Source organism: Ictalurus furcatus, chromosome 4 (genome assembly GCF_023375685.1).
Source record: "Ictalurus furcatus strain D&B chromosome 4, Billie_1.0, whole genome shotgun sequence".
Taxonomy (NCBI): Eukaryota; Metazoa; Chordata; class Actinopteri; order Siluriformes; family Ictaluridae; genus Ictalurus; species Ictalurus furcatus.
In genome coordinates, this window is record NC_071258.1 from 29,283,703 (window position 1) to 29,305,136 (window position 21,434).

Consider the following 21,434-nt stretch of genomic DNA (forward strand, 5'->3'; position numbering starts at 1 on the left):
GCAACCCCAAACCATAACATTTCCACCACCGTGCTTCACAGTTGGTATGAGGTGCTTCTCCTGGAAAGCTGTCTTTGGTCATCTGTACAGAGCACATTATTCCAAAAGGCCTGGTCTTTGCCTATATGCTCATTGGCAAACTGTAGTCTTGGTTTAATGTTCTTTTTTAGACAGCAAAGTCTTTTTCCTGGCACACCTCCCATGTAGGTCAAATTTGTGCAATCTTTTTCTGATTGTAGAAGTATGCCCTTTGACACTAACCATTGCAAGACTTGCTAGCAGATCGTGTGATTAAATTTTGGGGTTCTTGGAGACTTCTTTTTTGCATCAGACGGTCTGCTCTTGGGCTGAATTTGCTGGGACGGCCAGTCCTGGACAAATTGGCAGTAGTTTGAAATCTGCCTCATTTATAGATGATTTTCCTTACAGTGCAATGTTGTGTTTCAAATAAATCTTTGATGTATTTCAATTAAAAATCTTTTTAAATCCCTTGCCAGACTCATAGGCATCCACAACCTTTTTTTCTGAAGGCCTTACAGAACTCTTTAGATCTTGGCATGATGACAGCACACACCTCAATAGCAAAGATACCAGACACTAGATAAGAGATGGGTATAAAAAAGACTGGTTCCACCTGCACTCAGCTATGATGTAACAGACTATGATGATAAGGGTGGAGCTAGAGCAGATCATTGATGCTTTCTCTGAGTGTTCGTTAAAAAGAAATATGTAATTAACTGCAATGAAAACCTATTTACCAAGTAAAAAAATGTATCTCCTATATATGTAACAAGACCACAGCTGATGAATGGCCATTTCCAGTGCCAAGATAAATTGGCCAGTGCTTTTTTGCCTGCAGGCAACAGCAACATGGACATTTGCAGGAAACAAAGCACAAAATAAAATAATAATAATAAAATTTGCTCTGGCTGTACCTCTGCTAGTGCTGCATCTACTGTATGCTGTATCATTGTATCTACAACCACTGGCCATTTTATTAGGTGTGTGTGTGTGTGTGTGTGTGTGTGTGTGTGTGTGTTAAGTTTTCTTTTATCTTCAGTTTGATGAGCATATTTTCCTCATGGAAGAGTGCCTCGTATAGCACTTACTGATACATATCTGCTGTGTTCCGTGTGTGTGTGTGTGTGTGTGTGTGTGTGTGATAAAGTGCAGTGGGAGACAGCCAGGGAGAGATGCACCACCCCTTTTTTTCTCAGACCAATTGCGGTTTAATGGGGAGCTGCTTAGAGCAGTTGCAGGAGCATCTGTTCCAGTCACTGGGCATACTGCAGGTGACTGCACGTGTGTGTGTGTGTGTGTGTGTGTGTGTGTGTGTGTGTGTGTAGGTTTGTCCCAGTCACACTAGCTCACCACTGCTCAGCAACACACACACACACAGAAAGCACACTGTCATGCACCCTGCTCCTGAGAAAGAGAATGAATGAGCGAGTGTAGATTTTTGTCAGCCCCGGGCAGTCTATACGGCCACTCCCTCTCTCCGTTTCTCTCCACAACCAAGTGCTAACACAAGCCTTTCTCTCCTCCCTCTTTCTCTCTCCCTTTCTGTTGCTGCATCCTAAAGCAAACCCCTTTCTCCTGCTCTGGGTGCACGCCAGAGCCCGGGACGCCACTGAGACGAGAAGTCAATGACCGAGAGCGAGAGAGAGAGGGAGAGAGAGAGAGAGAAGGGAAAGAGGAAGAGAGACAGAGGTGGACTGGACAGGGCGAGGGGGGTGGTAGGAGAGGAGGCATGTGGAGGACGAGTGTAAGCTGAAATGAAATGGGGGGAGCGCTCGGACGGAAAGACGGCAGAGAGTGGAAGGACAGACAGGCGCATAAGGACAGCAAGAAGTCCAGAATCAACAGTAAGGTATCCATACTCTTCTCTCTCTTTCTCTCACTCTCGTTCTCTTCCTCTGGTTCTCTCTTTCTCTGTCTCTTCCTCTCTGGTTCATGCATGTGTATGTTTGCTGCACCATATTCCCACTATGTCTCTGTGTGTGTGGTATATTAATGTGTGAAAGTCAGGATAATTTCTACTCAAATTCCTCCATACTACTGGTGAAAGATGTGCTGACACACACACACACACACACACACACACACACACAGATACACACACTCACACATACACACACGCACAGAGTCTCTTTCACAGCGCTTTCCTTCTCACCTCCCATGACACCTCTCTAAACACTTTCTTGATCTTACTGTCCATGTGAATCCCCCCTTCGTTGCTGTTTGGATCGCAGGCTGAGCTAAAGCACTAATTAACGTTGCGAGTCCAGCAGCATGTGGCAGTGAGAGGGCAGTGCCACAGCTGGAAAAAAGTTTCTTCATGCTGCATTCTCATATTGCTGTCACTGCTGCCTTCCCTTTAATACATTTCATTCTCTCTGCAATAAATCTGTGAATCTGTTCTTGTGTGTGTGTGTGTGTGTGTGTGTGTGTGTGTGTGTGTGCGCACAGGACTGGCAGGACATGTGTTCAGTGGATTGATGCAGCATAATGGTGTAAATAGGGGTGTGTGTGTGTGTGCTGGGTGCACGAGTGGTTATGTCTTCCCATTGGAACACCCTGCTGTATTAAGCCTGATGGAGCTCAGCCTGATCACACACCCACATACACTGCTGCTTAATACAGTACATATACCCCAGTGTATCATGGCATGTAGAGGCTTTTTATACTCTGAGTATACTCTGGATATACTGTGTGTCCCATTATATTATGCTTTTTAACCTAATCTCTATCCACTGCATCTGTAGCGCATATATATCAACATCTTTAATGAACCGAAGAAAGAACCGGAAAGCTTCTGATCAAAAATCAAATATTGTGTCCAGTACAATTATTAGTGCATAAGTACATTCACAAGTGCACACCTAAATAAGTTCTCTGCGCAGATTTGTTTCACACGTTTCTTCTGTAACGTGTGCTCTGATTGGCCGCGTTAAAACAGCCAGCCACCTTCAGGAGGAGAAGGTCACCAGGTTGATGAGCATCTCAAGCTGCAGAGAAACACTGGACACATGCGATTTCACTTCAGCTGCAGAACGCTTCTTTAAAGTCATGAAAATGAAGAGAAACATATTAGCATGGGAAATATGGGAAATATATATATATATATATATATATATATATATATATATATATATATATATATATATATGGCAAACTGCAGTTTAACATTTTGCTGTGCCCTGTTCTTGTTTAAATGTCTTTAGACATTATTTGACAGAATTAGATGCTAACTCAATGACTGCCCTGCCATTTGTAATTTTGAATAGTGTGGAAAAGAAAATGTAATAAACTTTTCTCTTTCATTTGACTTGATTTTTTTGTTGTTATTATTATATCGCCGGGTTGGGTCGGGAACGACGAGGCGGGAGGCAGGCTGAGGACAACTCAAAAGGGCTTTTTATTCTCTCTATTTTTACTTTCGCTTTTCAGCAGACTCATTCAACCACACACACACACAGACATCTCTGTGCTGGTCAGCTCTCTGTCTCTCGCTCTTGCTCGTTATGGGAGGCATCCATCCCATCCATCCATCTTCTACCGCTTACTCCTTTTCAGGGTCACGGGGAACCTGGAGCGTATCCCAGGGAGCATCGGGTACAAGGCGGGGTACACCCTGGACAGGATGCCAATCCATCACAGGGCACAATCACATACACACTCACACACCCATTCATACACATTCATACCCATTCATACACTACGGACACTTTAGACACGCCAATCAGCCTACCATGCATGGCTTTGGACTGGGGGAGGAAACCGGAGTACCCGGAATAAACCCCCGCAGCACAGGGAGAACACGTAAACTCCGCACACACATGGCCCCGGCGGGACTTAAACCCCGGACCCTGGAGGTGTGAGGCCCCGTTACGGGAGGCACTGAAAGCATAAAGAGACTCACAAATCAACTCAGGCTAATTCAACACAGGTGAGGATCATGCCTTACCTGCCGATTCAACCCCGCCTCCTCTCCGTCCACAGCTGATGCTCGACCAAGCCCCTGCTGCCACAATCACATATACTAGGCATATGCATAGTCCAAAACATTACTGTGCAAAATACAGTAAACACCGAAATGAGATGACCGGATTCTTCCCAGTTTGTCTGGTAAACTTTATTATTCCTGGAAAATTTTGTAGGAGAGACTCTGGTATGCACTGCAAAAATGTCATTGTACCAAGTGGAAATATCCCGAATATAGTCAAACCTATCTAGTATTTCTTATTATAAGATTACAATAAACCAAATATTAGATCATTAAACCTATTTCTAGACATTATTACTCATTTCAGGCTTGTAGTGTTCTTATTACTGTATATTGGCAGATCATTTTGCTCCTTTTTTTTAAAATAAATGCTTAAAATAAGCTAAATGATCTGCCAATAGAACAAGACTATTTCAAGCGTGAAAAGAGTACAAATGGCTTGAAATAGGTTTAATGATCTTATATTTGTTTTTCTCTAATCTTATAATGGGAAAAACTAGATACGTTTGACTATATTCCACTCTGACTTTTCAATCACGATTATTTTGCTTGAATATGACTGGTTTTTGTAGCGGATGATTTCAGCTCCTCTTACCATCTGGAAGATCCCCATGCAAAAAAACACATTCCTCACAGAATTTTTTTTTTTTTGGCATTTGTCTTACAATTACAATATTTGTAATATATTTGTATTACAATACAATACGATACTATATCTAAAAAATTGTTTTGGCGATATTCTAAGCAAAACAATTTTTTTATGTACTAGCCTTGTGTTCATTAAATTAAATGCTCTCTAGAATATGTATGGTATCACCTCTGGGGACTAGTATTTCACTACAATGGCAGCTTGTTAGCAGCCACCATGATTTGCCAGTGTTCCCCTTTCCAACCATCCCTTGGTTGAGAATAAAATAGTTGGAGTTTATTCATTTCAAAGAGGGTGGAATTTTTGCAAGTTGGCAGATATTTGAATTTTTTTTAACTTGGAGAGTATCTTAGCAATTTTCATCTGTTCAGTGCCAGAATGTCTTGCTACTGTACCTCTGACTGATCAAGAACACGATCCCATCTTTATACACCAATGGGCCTTCTCCATCAGTAAAGTAAGTAATATTTTATCTACCATTCAGAGATGTTAGATGCCTCCCAATGTTGATCCTGCAGCTCTCTGTCACCATCAACGTTATGTGGTGAATCTCAGACACTGTTGTGTTGGGTATTGTGTAAATCAATCAAACACTTCAGTGGACTGAATTTGCTCGGATGTGCACTCCTGGGAAGATTGGCAACTGTCTTGAAGGCTCCCCATTGGTGAAGTCGGTGGGGACCACACAATTGTTATTTAGGCCCTGATAAATAAAAACATAAGATTGAAGGATGGTGTACTTCTTTCTTTTTCCCATGACTGTGTCAAGTTATTGAATTAAATCAAGCCGTTTCATGGGGCTTTTAATGAATCTTAGGAACTTAGCGTGATTTTACCTAGACCCTTTTAGGATTCAGCAGAGAGACACTGAGGAATACTGGGTGCTAAATGGAAACTAGAAGATGAGGGCACATCTGGATTTGCAGAGTGTAGTGATTATTTCAATGATATTAGATTTAGTAATGATTTTAGAACAAATACAGCAGTTATATACAGCAATTTGTATGTGTGATAGCAATTTTCTGTGACTTTATATGTTTATATGTTTTCTTTTATTAAGCACGTCAAACAGACAGGGGGATGACAGGGTGTAGGGTTAACACACCATGAACTCAGTGTGCATGACTCTTGTCGATGAGCTGATGTACAGCTCATCCGGACCTTATTCAGAAACTCCATCCACTCATTCACTACTCACTTCCTTCTGCAGTATAAAGTCATAGGTTATTTTGTCACTACATTATAATGTCAGTGATGATGGCTGACTTAAGCAGCATTTTTTAAATAGAAAATCTGCCAATACAGTGCTTTTTGCACCCTACCAATATCAAGTGTTCTAGTTGTGTGATTACCAAAAGGGGAGGGGCTACTTGCTGTTTATTGCCATTTGATTATACATATAACCTACATTGCATAACCTACAACACCAAATGCAAAAACACAGAAAAGACCAACACTGATATTTTATTTTGTAACCCACAAAAAATTCTTAACTTCCTTAAAAAAAGCTTTATCAGCACAAACCTGAGTACCTGGAGGAAAACCCCTGAAGCACAGGGAGAACATGAAAACTCCTCACACACAGGGCCACCAACTGCAGAGGTGTGATGCAAATGTGCTAACCAGTTCTGTGCTGATTTTTTTTTTTTAAATTGTCAAGTGGGCTCTTTAAAATCTCACAACATGCAGTCATAGCTTTCGCTCAGAGACCTTGATTCATATTTGTATACCTTCTCTAATTCCATGCAGTGAGTATGAGGCAGAGGATGAATGCAAAGAGCCAGCTCAGTCAAGATTTACAACATGCATTCAGTTTTTAGCATGCACTGTGACAGTGTTTGGTAAATTCCTCAAAAAAAGTAATCCACTACAGATTACTAATTACTACTTTAAAACTGTAATCTGATTACATTACACGTTACTTTCAAAATCTATCAAACCTACAAAAATACACTACAAAGTGAAACTTTGTACGTTCTTTGAGTAATTTTAGCACGTGTCAGTTTATGACATGATCAGAAAAAGTTGGATTCATCATAAAACTTGCCTTGGGTGTTGTCACTGTTTGTAGGACTACCAGACGGATACGATATAAAACTTTTTTAATTAGGCTAGTTTGGTATCGCTAACCAAGTGGAGGCACAGCTAAGCTATCATTGTATGGGTTTAGCTCCTACAGTGCCATGCAGAGTACATTATCTTTCCTTCTGCTCTGCTCATATCATGTTCACGTAAACTGGAACTCATACAGACATTTACACACCTTGATTTCCGGCTCAGCAACAGAGGATGTTAGTGTTTCCGTTTCAACCCCTTTAAAATAAAATAAAAATCAGTGTATATCCATTTTTCCTCACACTGACTGTGTGAGCGAGCATTTGGCAGAATTGAGAGACTGTCAGCCAATAAGACACGAGTATTTCCACATATTTTCCTGTCTGATTGGTTTCACCTTCGTTCACTGAAGATATAAAATTACAGGCTCTCTTCTTTTACTGACGTTCAGTTATGTAGTGACAAACCTCTCCAAGTGGAGAATTATTCGGGGCTAAAGAAAAATTTCTCAGAGCAAAACGTGATTTATTTTAAAAATGCATTTTTACTTAATGTTGTTTTCGAAACAATACATTTGTAATGCAAGTAACGTAATTTTATTTACATCAGTAACTGTAATCAAATGACATACATTTAAAATGTAATGCGTTACATTACTGTGCTATCAGAAAACATCATTATTTTACAGTAATGCGTTACACCCAACTCTGCACTGTGAGATACTCTTTATTGTTCCTGTACAGTACAACAGATGTCCTTTCATTCCTTTCACTGTTTGCTTTTACTGTGTGATGGAGAATCAGTCAGGGACATTTTTTAATTATCCAGTCTATATGCAGCATATGGAGGAACTGTAATTGCTTTAAAGCTTTTCTGTAGATGGTTAGAGGGAGAGAGGGATAGAGAGAGAGAGAGAGAGAGAGAGAGAGAGAGAGAGAGAGAGACTCGGAAAGTGCAAAATTTGTGTATCTCTTTATGTGTGTGTGTACAGCAAAATCCACAGAGTTGATAACTCCTGCTTTGTGCCGGCACAGAATGAAATGAATATTGTAGGTGATAAATCAGTAGCGAGGTTTTTCTGTGTACGTGTGTCTCTGTCGTTGAATTTGATACACGTTCAAGCACACATGCCACTGCAGTTCTGTCTCAAAGAGTCTTCACTACTGAAACCCTATTAAGACAAATGGATCGCTCCAGGAGCCATCAATCAAGCGTTGAGTGAAGCAGTCTACTGGAAAATGGAGCGATAAGTCAGAACTTAACTCACTGTGAGGCTACAGCACCAGTATGGGAATGCATCAGCCACTTTAACTAAAACATTGCTATCAGTGTCACATGGTGTGTATTACGAATATGTTCTGAAGAAGTAGAAGAAGAAGCCTTTATTTGTCACATATACATTGCAGCACAGTGAAATTCTTTTCTTCTCATATCCCAGCTTGTTAGGAATCTGTTAGGAAGGGTCAGAGTGCAGGGTCAGCCATGATACGGCTCCCCTGGAGCAGAGAGGGTTGAGGGCCTTGCTCAAGGTCCCAACAGTGACAGTTTGGTGGTTTCTGGGGCTTGAACCCCTGACCTTTTGGTCAGTAACCATAACAACCTTAATTGCTGAGCCACCACTGCTCACCATTCTGCACAGCATGCCAGATGTTATTATCACAGTTTATCACCTAAGCCCAAATTTGCAGTAATTGCTTTCGAATATGTCTACATTACATGAAAATAACATTTTTAAAGATCTACTCAACAAATGATGGATATGATAACTTGCAGAAATGTCTGTCATGTTCACTGACCGATCTGAGATGATCTGCCAACCAACTGCAGTGGTAGATTTATTAATGTGATGTTTCATTAATAATGCATTGTTCGTTTATTCTGGGCACTGTCAAATCTGCTGTTGGCAGTGTGTGATTAAATATGTCCTGGTTTCAGCTGTGTTGGAACTCGACACTGTAACTACTGGAACTTTTAAGGTGGACCGGGAAATGTGAATAAAGTAACTGGCAAATAAGAAGCCAACTTCAGCCTTGTGGAATACTTATGAACAAATAGAATACTCTCAGAAAATAATGGTACTAACATGTGCCATTCCTTACACTCAAGGGTACATCTTTTGTATCTATAGTATGTATATTTTAGATGATATGGGGAATGCAATCTACATTCAATAATAATTTAATAACTTAAAGCACATAAGAGGACCTAATGGATCACATTAATTAGCTTTTAGAGCAATATGTTTTTACAGTGTCAGGTATGTGTTTTTAGCAGTGTTATGTATAGTGTTGGTTATTTTCTCAGCAGGTTTTGGATGTTGGCTATGTTATGATCAGTGTTGGGTAAACAGCATTGGGTATACAGTGTTGGGTATGTTTTGAACAGTCTTGAGTATAGAGATTTGGCTATGTTTTCAACAGTTTGGGGTGTACAGTGTTGGGTATATTTTGAGCAGTGTTGGGTGTACAGTGTTGGGTATGTTTTGAACAGTTTGGGGTCTACAGTGTTGGGTATGTTTTGAACAGTTTGGGGTCTACAGTGTTGGGTATGTTTTGATCAGTTTGGGGTCTACAGTGTTGGGTATGTTTTGAACAGTTTGGGGTCTACAGTGTTGGGTATGTTTTGAGCAGTGTTGGTCTACAGTGTTGGGTATGTTTTGAACAGTGTTGGATGTACAGTGTGTGGTAGGTTTTGAACAGTGTTGGGTATAGAGTGTTAGGTATACAGTGGGGGAAATAAGTATTGAATGTGTCAACAATGTTAGGTATGTTTTGGGTATACAGCATTGGGTTTATGGTGGGTGTACAGTGTTGGGTATGTTTTGAACAATGTTGGGTATACAGCGTTGGGTATGTTTTGAACAGTCTTGAGTATAGAGATTTGGCTATGTTTTGAACAGTTTTGGGTGTACAGTGTTAGGTATGTTTTGAGCAGTGTTGGTCTACAGTGTTGGGTATGTTTTGAACACTGTTGGGTGTACAGTGTGTGGTAGGTTTTGAACAGTGTTGGGTATACAGCGTTAGGTATACAGTGGGGTAAATAAGTATTGAATGTGTCAACAATGTTAGGTATGTTTTGGATATACAGCATTGGGCATACGGTGGGTGTACAGTGTTGGGAATGTTTTGAACAATGTTGGGTATACAGTGTTGGGTGTGTTTTGAACATGTTGGGTATACAGTGCTGTGTATACAGTATGGCTAGACAATGTTGTGAAAAGTGTTGTGTTGGCATTTTTACACAGTGTTGGTTCTGCAGTTATGGCTGGTATTACGGCCAGTGTTCAGCTCAGCAGGTTGTGTTTGTCTGTGGCTCAGAGACAGTGCTGACTCAGCCTCTCGTGCTCTTGTTTCTGCCTGGTATCTGATGACTGTTTGCATTCCAGTCATACTCAACCCTTTCACTCTGCACATGTATACACAGGCATGTGCAGGTACACACACACACACACACACACACACAAACACACACAAATGTTATTCCTGTATACTGTCAATGTGCATATGGAGTGCTGAAGTAAGCAGTATGACAAGTTAGTGTTGTTTCACAGCAGTGGAGAACTGCTCTGCATTTATAACTCCATGATGCATATGAGAAAATGAACATAACGCACTCAAACATTGCCAAAGCAGTGCAGGTCATCCATAAACCTTCTGTTTACAGTTTCAACAATGCATAAATCACAGATTGGGTGACATCAACTGATATGTTAACTATGTTGTTAACTAGCTAATTAAGGATTTTTAGACCTTTAGCACATCATTAGCTGTAATTTAGTAACAGTGAATGATGCTTCCTCATAGCAGAACCTTTACGGAAAGCTTTTGCAGTTATAGAACCTGTATCGTTGTTTTGAAAAAAAAGAAAACCCTGTTAATTCCTACAACAAATACTTTGTCTAGCAAGGTCAGTGTTTTCAGAACAGGTAAGATTTTAACTTCTGTCCTTGGTCACTGTATATTTCCTGCTTTGTTTTTTTGTTTTTTTTTTCCAATTAGCCAGGGGAGTAGATTTTGCTCTACCATTCTGGGCAATGTAGAATAAATTGTCTCAAGTGTGTGTCCTGTGTAAAAGAGTGTGTGAGAAATAGAGAGAGAGAGAGTTGGCCTGGGCCTTGTGTTGTGTTGTGGTGGTCAGTTGGTCAGTCAGCAGGTTCTGAGGATCTGTGTGCCATGTGTGTGTGTATCAGAGCGCACACTCCTGATCCAGGATGCTGAGAACACACAGAGAGAAAGTTGCTCGCTCTCCAGCGCATGAGGTCAGAACACCTTTTCCCGCTTTAATTTTCCCTCTCACAATGATCAGATCACTGCTTGTCTTGTTTTTCAAACCTACATGTAAATGTGTGTTAAAGAATAGCAGGTCATCTTTTATGTTCTGTCTCATGCTGTTGCCTGAAGTCTGAATGTGTCATACAGTAGGCTTCATTTTAGGAAACCTGCTATCTTCATCCTGCATGTTTACACTCTCCCTGAATATCGTTCGTGCATCTGACCATTATGGGTCTGATCATTGTGGTATAATAAGTCAACAGGCCAATAAAGTACAGGAAGCGAACTTTGTGAATATATGTGGTTTGATGTGTGGCATAGTTCTGAATCAGTACTAACAGTAGTGCTGTGTCAGGAGGGTTTTGTTTTTCCAGGAGCATAGGCTAAATAAATTGCTGCCTTGTTTTATTGAGATGATTGAGATTTATACTAGCTGTTTATCCTGTAGGGAATTTATGGCTGTTGTTTGTAAGTGTGTTTGTTTTGAAATGCTCTGTGCCAGAATCCCCTGATGTCAGCACACTGTAGGACCTGGGATGATATACCACATGACATAAAGAGAACAAGAGTAGAGTCTAGCTAACAACAAAAGCAGCAACAATCCTGCAGTAATAATCAAAGTGCAGTCATAATCAGGTTTATTCATTTTGAATGTAACAGACATCACTGTTTTTAAGTACAGTGCTGTGAAAAAGTATTTTCTTATGGTTTTTGTTTATATCCCATAAATAGTTTTAGATCTTCAAATGAAACCTGAGTAACCTGAGTAAACTCACAATAAAGTTTTTGTTTATTTATTTATTTTTATTGAAGTAAAAAAACACCTTTCACCAGTGTGAAAAACTAATTGTACCCTTAAACTTAAAATCTGGTTGTTCTACCTTTAGCAGTAATAACTACAACCAAATGCTTCTGATAACTGGAGGTCAGTCTTTCACTTACTTCTAGGACTAGGACTTACTCTGGTGCTTTGGATCATTGTCTTGTTGCATAATCCAGTTCCACTTGAGTTTCAACTTAGGGGCTAAAGACCAGACATTCTCCTGTAGGATTTTCTGGTAGAGATCAGAATTCAATTTTTGTAAATTTCCCAGGCCCCGAAGCAGCAAAGCATCCCCACACCATCACACTTCCACCACCATGCTTCACCATAGGTATGATGTTCTTTTTGTGGAATTCTGTGTTTGGTTTACACCAGATGTAACGGTGCTCATGTGTCACGCTTTGTAGGCGGAGACGGAAGCAAGTGCAGGTAGGCAGATAAATGTCGGTAATCCAAAGGGGTAAGGCAAAGTCTGTAGTCGAAAAAACAGGCAGGGGTCGGGCGATCAGGCAAACAAACAAAACTAGACAAGGCAGAGAATCGAGGTCGAGAGCAAAAACAATGGTCAAAGTCACTTTGGCAAAACACGATAACTAAAACTTGGATAATGGCAGAGAGCAAGTCAACTGAACGTTTACTTTGCAAAGTCATAATGTTCCAAAAGTCTCTTATATGCTGTGTTGTGAGTGTGTGTGTGAGATTTGGTGCAAGTGTGTGTAGTTAGAACTCCGGAGAAGGCGAGCATGTGCGTGTGTGGGAAGTGTAGTCCTCAGCGGCCATGTTTGTAGTTAACGGTGCCTCCTAGGAAACGGAGTTACTGGTTGGCTGTGATATGACGTCATTTCTTCCAAACAGTTCCACTTTCGACTCATCAATCCACAGAACATTCTCCCAAAAGGTTTGAGGATAATCAGAGGATCCTTAATATTCTTCTGGGTTAGCAGTGGTTTTCACCTTTCTTCATCCACTCTTCCAGGGATGCCATTTTTGCCCAGTGTCTTTCTGATAGTGGAGTCATGAGCAGTGACCTTTATTGATGCAAGAGAGGCCTGTAGGTCCTTTGATGTTATCCTTGGCTCTTTTGTAACTTCCTGGATGAGTCGTTGCTGTGCTGTTGGAGGAGTTTTGGAAGGTCGGTCACTTCTGGGAACGTTTACTACTGTGCCGAGTTTTTTTTCCATTTGGAGATAGTGGCTCTCACTGTGGTTCTTTGGAGTCCCAGAGCCTTTAAAACAGCTTTGTAACCCTTCCCAGACTGATGCATTTCATTCACCTTCTTCCACATCATTTCTGGAATTTCTTTAAATTTTAGCATAGCGTGTTACTGGGTAAGACCTTTCAACCAACTTCATGTTGTTGACAAAGTTTAGTTAAGTCTTGATTTGATTGAACAGGCAGTAATCAGGTCTGGTTGTGTCTGGTCCAGCTGAACCCCATTATCAATGCAGTTTCACAGATTTGGGGAATTAGAAACTACAGGGGCAAATACATTTTCACACAGGCCCAGTTGGTTTTGGAGAACGTCGGGGTTACGCATGTAACCCTGTTCCCTGAGAAGGGAACGAGACATTGCATTTAGCATAACAGTATGTTAATGCCTTGCACGCATGACCGGTATCTGAAGCTTGTGAAAATCATGCCTCTACTTATAGGCCTGCCATGATCAGGTGACGTGGCAATTAAGCGCGTCGCATGATATATATATATGGCACCTGTGAACCACGCCACCAGCCTCTATTATCTAAAGCGAAGATGCAATTCACAGGCCTGCCCTGGTATGACAGTGCTATGCAACGTCTCGTTCCCTTCTCAGGGAACAGGGTTACATGCGTAACCCCGACGTTCCCTTTCAAAGGGAATTTCGACGTTGCATTTAGCATAACAGTATGGGAACGGGAATACCCACTCCGTCATACCGAGGGTACGGCCTGTTCAAAAATACCCAAGCCCGGGGATCACTGCAAGACACTCAAGCCCGGGGTGGAATGAATATCCAGGCTGTAATAACGAATGACTGTGTGTGGCGTAGACCACCCTGCAGCCGCACACACATCCTGCAAGGATACCCCTTTGGAGGAGGCGACCGCCCTAGTGAAACGAGCTCTTATGCCCAGAGGCGTGTCGTAAGCCCTAGAGATTGCTTCCACTATCCAAGTAGAGATGCGCTGCTTTGACACAGCATCACTTTTCCTGTCGCTGCCAAAGCAGACCAGTAGCTGCTCCAACTTACGCCACTGGCCGGAGCGGTGGACGTAAGTACAGAGAGCCCTTACTGGATCCAACAGGTGCATCCTCTCTTGTTCCGGTGTGAGGAACAGAGGCGGGCAGAAAGCCTGCAACACCACAGGGTGGGCAGCCAAAGTAGGCACTTTAGGAATATAATCTGGCCTAGGATACAGGAAGGCCTTGGCTAATCCAGGGGTAAAGTCAAGGCAGGAAGGGGCAACAGAGAGAGCTTGTAGACCTCCCACTTGCTTGAGAGATGTCAGGGCCAGTAAAAGAGCTAACTTTAGAGTCAGAAGCTTCTCAGAGGCTGACTCTAAGGGCTCAAATGGGGCGCCTGACAGACCTTCCAAGACCACAGTAAGCCGCCACTTGAGCGCATTCAATTTCCTTGTTGATGGTGCTCTAGCGTTTAACATGGTCTCTACCACCTCGGTTGTGCGAACAGAATCTATGAGCTGGTGCCCCTCAGGGGCCAGACCCACAGTTTCCATAGTTCTGGCCGAGGGTGATAAATCAGCCCTCCGGCTTTTGAGACAGTAGATCCACCCTAAGGGCTCAAATGGGGCACCCAACAGATCTTCCAGGACCACAGAAGGTCCCAGGAAGGTTTGCGCGGCCTGCAGATGGGCCTCAGCCGTCTGACACCACGCATGAACCTCGAAGTTAGAGGATGTTGCCCCACAGAGGCTCCATCAACAGGGGCATGGCTGGCCGAAACAGCGGCCAAGTAACCCTGATTGTAGAATTAGCCCAGCCCGCTGAGAAACATTCTTGTAAGAACTCCAGGACTGTAGCTATTGCGCAGTTCACTGGGTCTAGCTGACGTTCCTCACACCACAAGACCAAAAGCTGCCACTTGAGTGCATACAATTTCCTTATGGATGGTGCTCTAGCATTTAACATGGTTTCTACAATCTCAGTTGTGAGACCAGAATCTATGAGCTGGTGCCCCTCAGGGGCCAGACCCACAGTTTCCATAGTTCTGGCCGAGGGTGATAAATCAGCCCTCTGGCTTGAGACAGTAGATCCACTCTAGGGGCTCGAATGGGGCACCCAACAGACCTTCCAGGACCACAGAGGATCCCAGGAAGGTATGCGCGGCCTGCAGATGGGCCTCAGCCATCTGACACCATGCATGAACCTCGAAGTTAGAGGATGTTGCCCCACAGAGGCTCCATCAACAGGGGCGTGGCTGGCCGAAATGGCGGCCACGTAACCCTGATTGTAGAAGGAGCCCACCCCGCTGAGAAATGTTCTTGTAGGAGCTCCAGGACTGTAGCTATTGCGCAGTTTACTGGGTCTACAATGGATCCCTGCGGACGGGAATCTCCCAAGGAGTGCCATCTCGCAGGGATATTATCTCTCAGAACCATGTTCGAGCTGGCCAAAAAGTTGCTACTAGCAGACTGTCTTGGCGAACTCTCGCTAGAGCTTGTGGGAGCAGAGTGATGGGGGAGCAGCATACAGATGTGACCTCGGTCACATGTGTGGACTCCACCCCAAAAGTCTCCCAAAATCCAGGTTTATCTTGCTCAGTGTGGATAGGATTGACACTATGCATGTTGGGGATTGAAACGCCCTCATCGTAGTAGAATCCTATAACCCCTAGAAAAGTTGTCCACTGCACCGGGGAAAGCATACTTTTCTCAGATTCAACCTGAGCCCCAAGCTCTTCATGTGGGCGAGAACAACATCTCGATGTTGAACCGCCAGTTCCCTGGATCGTGCTAGAATTAACCAGTCGTCCAGGTAGTTTGGTACACAGATGCCCTGGAGTCCCAATGGAGCCAGAGTGACATCCATGCACTTTGTGAAGGTGCGAGGGGATAAAGCTAGCAATATTCCTATGTGGAAATATGCACCTTTTAGATCTATCGCCACAAACCAGAACTGAATCTGTGGCACGATAAGTTTGAGCGTCAGCCTCTGAACCTGTATGTTTGAAGAGTATGGTTCAGATGACGCAGATCTAAAATTGGCCACATACTCCCACTTTTTTGCGGAACAGGAAATAATGGCTGTAAACCTCCCTCCCTTAGGGAACGGGGTACATGTTCTATGGCCCCATTGTCCAAAAGGGAGCTTACTTCCTGCGCTAACGTCGGGCTCTGGTCTGTGCTGACTGCTGTGGTGAGCACACCTGTGAATGGGGGGGTCGAGCTATAACTGGACCCGGTAACCCTTTCTACGGTAGACAGAACCCATGGAGACACATTTGGCAGTAGTTTCCACGCTGCCCGATGGTCTTTTAGTGACGTTAACTGTTCCACATTCTATTGGAGGAAAGCATCAGATTTTCGTTTTCCTGTGACAGCTCGCTGACCAGAGAACACTGAAAACTTGGGGACCGCCTTGGCTAGGGGAGGCCCTACAGTAGCACTGGGGGATACCTGCCCTAACAACCTCATGTCCCCAGATACATCCCTCCACGGCCCCTCAGGACCGCTCTTCTTTGCCTGATTGGTCTTTATGACCATTCTCAGATCAGGCCTAGTAGCAGACCGCGACTGTGGCCGCCCGGTTCCCCTGGCTGTCTGCGGGGGTTGGCGGGCTGCCATACTCACCTTCTGGGTCTCCCTCACACTAGTGCTGGCCCAGGCTCCACTCGTGGACGCCCGGGTGAGCTCGAGACAACAGGGAAGGAACTGGCTTTTTTTGAATGCCGCCATATGTCGAGCTCACTCAGCAGGTCTGCTTGGTAGGCCTGCAACCCTGTCATTGTCTGCAGTGACCCACAAGCAAGACTACTACTGCATAGGCTTGCCCACCAATGTCACGGTGGCCTTACATGGCTTGGAGGCAAGCCAGCCCCCGTAATTACCTGCCGTCGGTGGAGAGAGATAGCTCGCAAGCGCCTCCTCCACCTTGAGCATAGTTAAATAGCCATGCCGTTCATTTCCACAATGGCCGCATAATCCAACATCGTGGGGTTATGAATATGGCTTATGCGTGGTTTTCCCCCAGAAGCCTGAGATTTTGTCATAAACTTCTGGAAGACGGGGGAGTTTCTGCAGTGTGAGGGATTTACTTTCTCTGGGTAATCACTTCAAGCAGCTCTTTATATGCTGCTCTCCGTTTTTAACACATCCTTCTAACTCCTCGGAGTCAGAGAGGAATTATTGCTTTTTGGCTTTCCATAGTGGAAGGAGGAGTCGTGACACAAGCTCCAAAATCCAGCGGAGAACCGAACCCGGAAGACAGAGCAAGAGATAGAGCAGCGCTCGTCTCTTCCGGATCTATAAGAGATCCCCCGAACCTGAGACGGCTGGTTGCCTCGGCAGCGGCCGGCCCAGATCCGCGAGGCTCTGAAACCCGACTCGATTCGGCTTCCGTTTTTTTCGAGAAGAGCGCGAGTCGCGAGCCGAGCTGCTTAATGTAGGCGTTACCATGCACAGACTCTCGAGGCTGTCATCGCATACTACACTGCTAAAACTTCACCCAGAAAGTGTGCACTTTTCCCCGTGATGAAACGGAAGCAAGCCGTAACACACTTCTTGAATTCTTTCTCGCTCATTACTTACCTCTCTTTTCCTCTAAAAAAGGATATAAAAGTTAAGAGATTTTGAGAAAATATCGAGTAGAAATGAAGCGTTTTTGTCACACAAACAACAGACATGCAGTCTCGCTGAAGATAATAAGGCTGGCGGTGTGGTTCACAGGTGCCATATATATATCATGCAACGCACTTAATTGCCACGTCACCTGATCATGGCAGGCCTATAAGTAGAGGCATGATTTTACACAAGCTTCAGATACTGGTCACACACGCAAGGCGTTCCCATACTGTTATGCTAAATGCAACGTCGAAGTTCCCTTTGAAAGGGAACATTTTTGCTTAAATAGTTAGCATTATCATTTAAAAACTGTATATTGTGTTTTCTCAGGTTACCTTTGTTTTATCTTGGATTTTGTTTTAGTTTCTGAAACAATTTAGTATGAGATATACAAAAAAAAAAAAAAAACCCAGAAGAAATCAGATATAGGCAAATACTTTTTCACAGCACTGAACATTTCACAACAAGGTTGTAAAACATTCTTCAAAATAGTCAGGAACAAATTCAGGAGCAAATGTGCAACAGAAAAGCATTTGTCCTATCACTGTGAGGTCGTAAGTTTGGATCCCGATGATTCCATAGCCATCTTTGGCTGGGAGTCAAAGCAGCAAAGTTGACCATTCTCTCTGGGTGCATGGGATGGCATTACTGGCTCTCCCCTGTCAATCACAGCAACACTAACCAATCATAGGCATCTGTGAGCTTTTGAATGCAGAAGAGGGTAGGTAGTGCTCTCCTCTGAGTGTCCTATGACAAAGCATGAACAGCAGTTCAAACACATGCTGTTGGCTGGCTTCACGTGTCCCTAATTCAACTGGTATTTTCAGTCTTTTTTCCACATTCAACATTTTTCAACATTGGTAATATTCAAAACATACTCAACATTTCTATTCAGTTCTCATTGTTGTGTTTGTTCTTCACTTAACATGGTAATTTACAACACTATAGAAATCCATTAAGCAGTGCTCTGGGTCAGCACATATGCAAATATAAACAACATGTTTTATGTGGAGGTCTTTGTGCAGCTTGAATATATATGAATGGAAAAAATAAGGATATATATATATATATATATATATATATATATATATATTTAAATGCCAATACACTAAAACTGAATTGCTGTGATCTGTGATTGGCCCATGGAGAGGGGTTTGGAGGAGTTCTCTGCAGCCTGAGCCACACCCCTCTCCAGGTAAGTGATGGCCAACTATCTTTGGTCCCATTGGCCATCTGCTGTTAGAAGTGATATATAATACCAATAACTATAATATACCAATTTCATTATTTCATTCCATTATAATTAAGACTTGTTTATAGCATCAGTGGAGATGGTTTGATAAAATTGTGAGTGGATGTTATTTTGGCGTCATTTCGAGTCAGAGAAATAGTTGTGTGTTAGGGAAGGTGCATGCTGTGCAACGTGAAAGAGCCCGGATTTATCGCAGGCTTGGTAAATATTAGCTTGCCACAGCAAGCAGAATGGGATTTCGAGATTTTGTCACATATACAGTACAGAATGCATCCGCATCTGTAATTTCTGTGTGCTTCAGCACATTTTTACACTTAATTAATTGTAATTGATTATTATTAATTAATTGTTGATTAATTGTTGTCTTGATCAGTACCTATAGTAGAACAAGAACAAAAAGCCCCATCAATACCAATACATCAATATCATTGAGACACCATGATTCATTTAATGGAAAGTACAATGGCGTAGAGGGTAGAGTTACCTTCTCCCAGCTCCGGACTCCACGGTTTGAACCTTAGCTCAACTTACTCTCTGGCGTTTCATATGTTCTCCCAGCGTCCAAGTGTAGGTTTTTCGGGGTTCTCTGGTTTCTTCCCAACTCCCAAAAAAACCTGCTGCTAGGTGGATTGGCTCTGATGGCTACGACTGTGCTCTCATTCATGGTGTGTTCCTGCCTCGCACCCAGTGTTCCCAGGATAGGCTCTGGATCCACCACAACACTGACCAGGAGCTTAAAGAGCTTAAAATCCAGGAAGCAACACTGTTTACTTCAGTGTGGATAGTTGGTCTAGTGAAAGTTAAGTGTAATACACAGAATTTCCAGATAAACATCTACTGGTTTTATCTCCTACATCCTTAGAAGCACTTTTATTTGCACAAGACATTTTCCAAAATTTTATATACAAGTATCTCTATTGACTACTAAGTGTTGGTGTGTTTGGTGCCAGACAAACACTTTTGTATTGTAGTTGTACTGATGATGCTAATTGTGATGATGGCACTACTTTTATTTGTGTCTAATCAGTGTGTGTGTGTGTGTGTGTGTGTGTGTGTATTTGCCAGCTAAAATGAATCTATTTAACACAAAAAGACAGTAAGTACTACTAAAGCAGTTATGTGTAAGCCACCAAGGTGAATGATCAGTTGCTAGCAGGTAACCATGGCAACTCATCTCCTGAACAATGAAAGGGGTTAAAATGTGGTCATTCATCAGAATCCTGTGCATACACACATGCTCACACACATAAACAAACAAGCACAGAGAGAACACAGGGCCAACATGATCATTATGATTAATCTGTGAGCTTGGTAATAAAATCTCCTCCGTAATCACACACACACACACAAACACACCTCATTTCTTACACATGTATCTCCCAGTAGTGTTTTGTCAAGCTTAAAGCATTAGCCTAATGGAAATAGATGGTTGCACATTCTTGATATATTGCTGCTATAATTATAAAATACAAGACAGACATTTGAGTTGGGCACAATATCCTCACCCTCATGAGACACAGTGCATTAGCATTAGCATTTAGTATACTAAAAGGTCAATGCAGGCTTCATTATAGTGGTCAGCATTAATATAAGTAATAGCTGTTCACACGAGCAGACGAGCGGACGCTGGCATATCTGACTGCCGCTGCTCACCGGCTTGATCCTTTTAAACTTTTAAATGAGTTCTTTAGGATCTGGTTTGTACGATTTTTGTTCAGTTTTACGTGTCATATATATTATTTTTCGGAGCAACCCTATCTGGATGGTCAGCGGCTAGTCTCAGGGAACGCCTGAACTACCTGCCTGCCTTTCATCCACTAAAACATCGGCTTACCTCAGGTGAGGCTCGGCACTTACTGGCTTGTGTTTGGCTGGACTTGAGGAGGCCTGGTAGCTGTATTTCTGCCATGCTTGTTTGCATTAAGACCTGGTTGTGGTGGTGTTACAAAGTATGAAGTCCCTTCTGCTCACTGCTCTTGTATGTTACAGCTGTATTAATGCACTCAGCCCTTCGGTTCTTGGATATTTTATTTGTCAAGGTATGGCTCTCTTGTACTCATCTTTGGATCTGCATAATCGGTACTCTTCATATCGTATTCCCCGTGGATATATATAATCACTGTGCTTCATTGAAAATTCTATGCCGTCCTCGATATGTTCACCAAGGATCTCTTCTGTAAAGGTGCACAGTTCGCTTCCTTGGTTAGCGACTACGTTCCAGTAATTTCATCTCATCGTTCTTCAAAGTCAGGTGCAGAGTTACGGTCAGTAAATCCATTAAATCAAGTTTTTATCTCTTGACGGTAAGGATGGCCTTGATAAACACAAAGTTACTCTCTAACAAATCGTTCATTCTAAATTACTTCTTCATCTCCGACTCGCTTGATTTTTATTTGTGACTGAAACATTACATTACAGTACATTTATGTTATTTGGTAGACACCCTTATCCAGAGCGACTTACATTTATCTCATTTATACATCTGAGCCATTGAGAGTTAAGGGCCTTGCTCAAGGGAGCAACAGTGGTGCTGGGGTTTGAACTCACAACCTTATGAACACTAGACCACTGCCTTTGCCCCTGCATGGCTGAAATTGG

At 42.7% G+C, this 21,434-nt stretch overlaps 1 protein-coding gene across 1 annotated transcript in view; it reads left to right on the forward strand.

Moving 5' to 3' along the window:
* The first annotated feature begins 1,178 nt into the window (after positions 1-1,178).
* LOC128606957 (SH3 and multiple ankyrin repeat domains protein 3-like) overlaps positions 1,179-21,434 on the forward strand; it is a 64,905-nt gene continuing 44,649 nt past the window's right edge. The window contains exon 1 of the mRNA XM_053623533.1: positions 1,179-1,870. Within this exon, the coding sequence (XP_053479508.1) occupies positions 1,781-1,870 (90 nt within the window). The 5' untranslated portion in view covers positions 1,179-1,780. The remainder of the gene's footprint in view (positions 1,871-21,434) is intronic.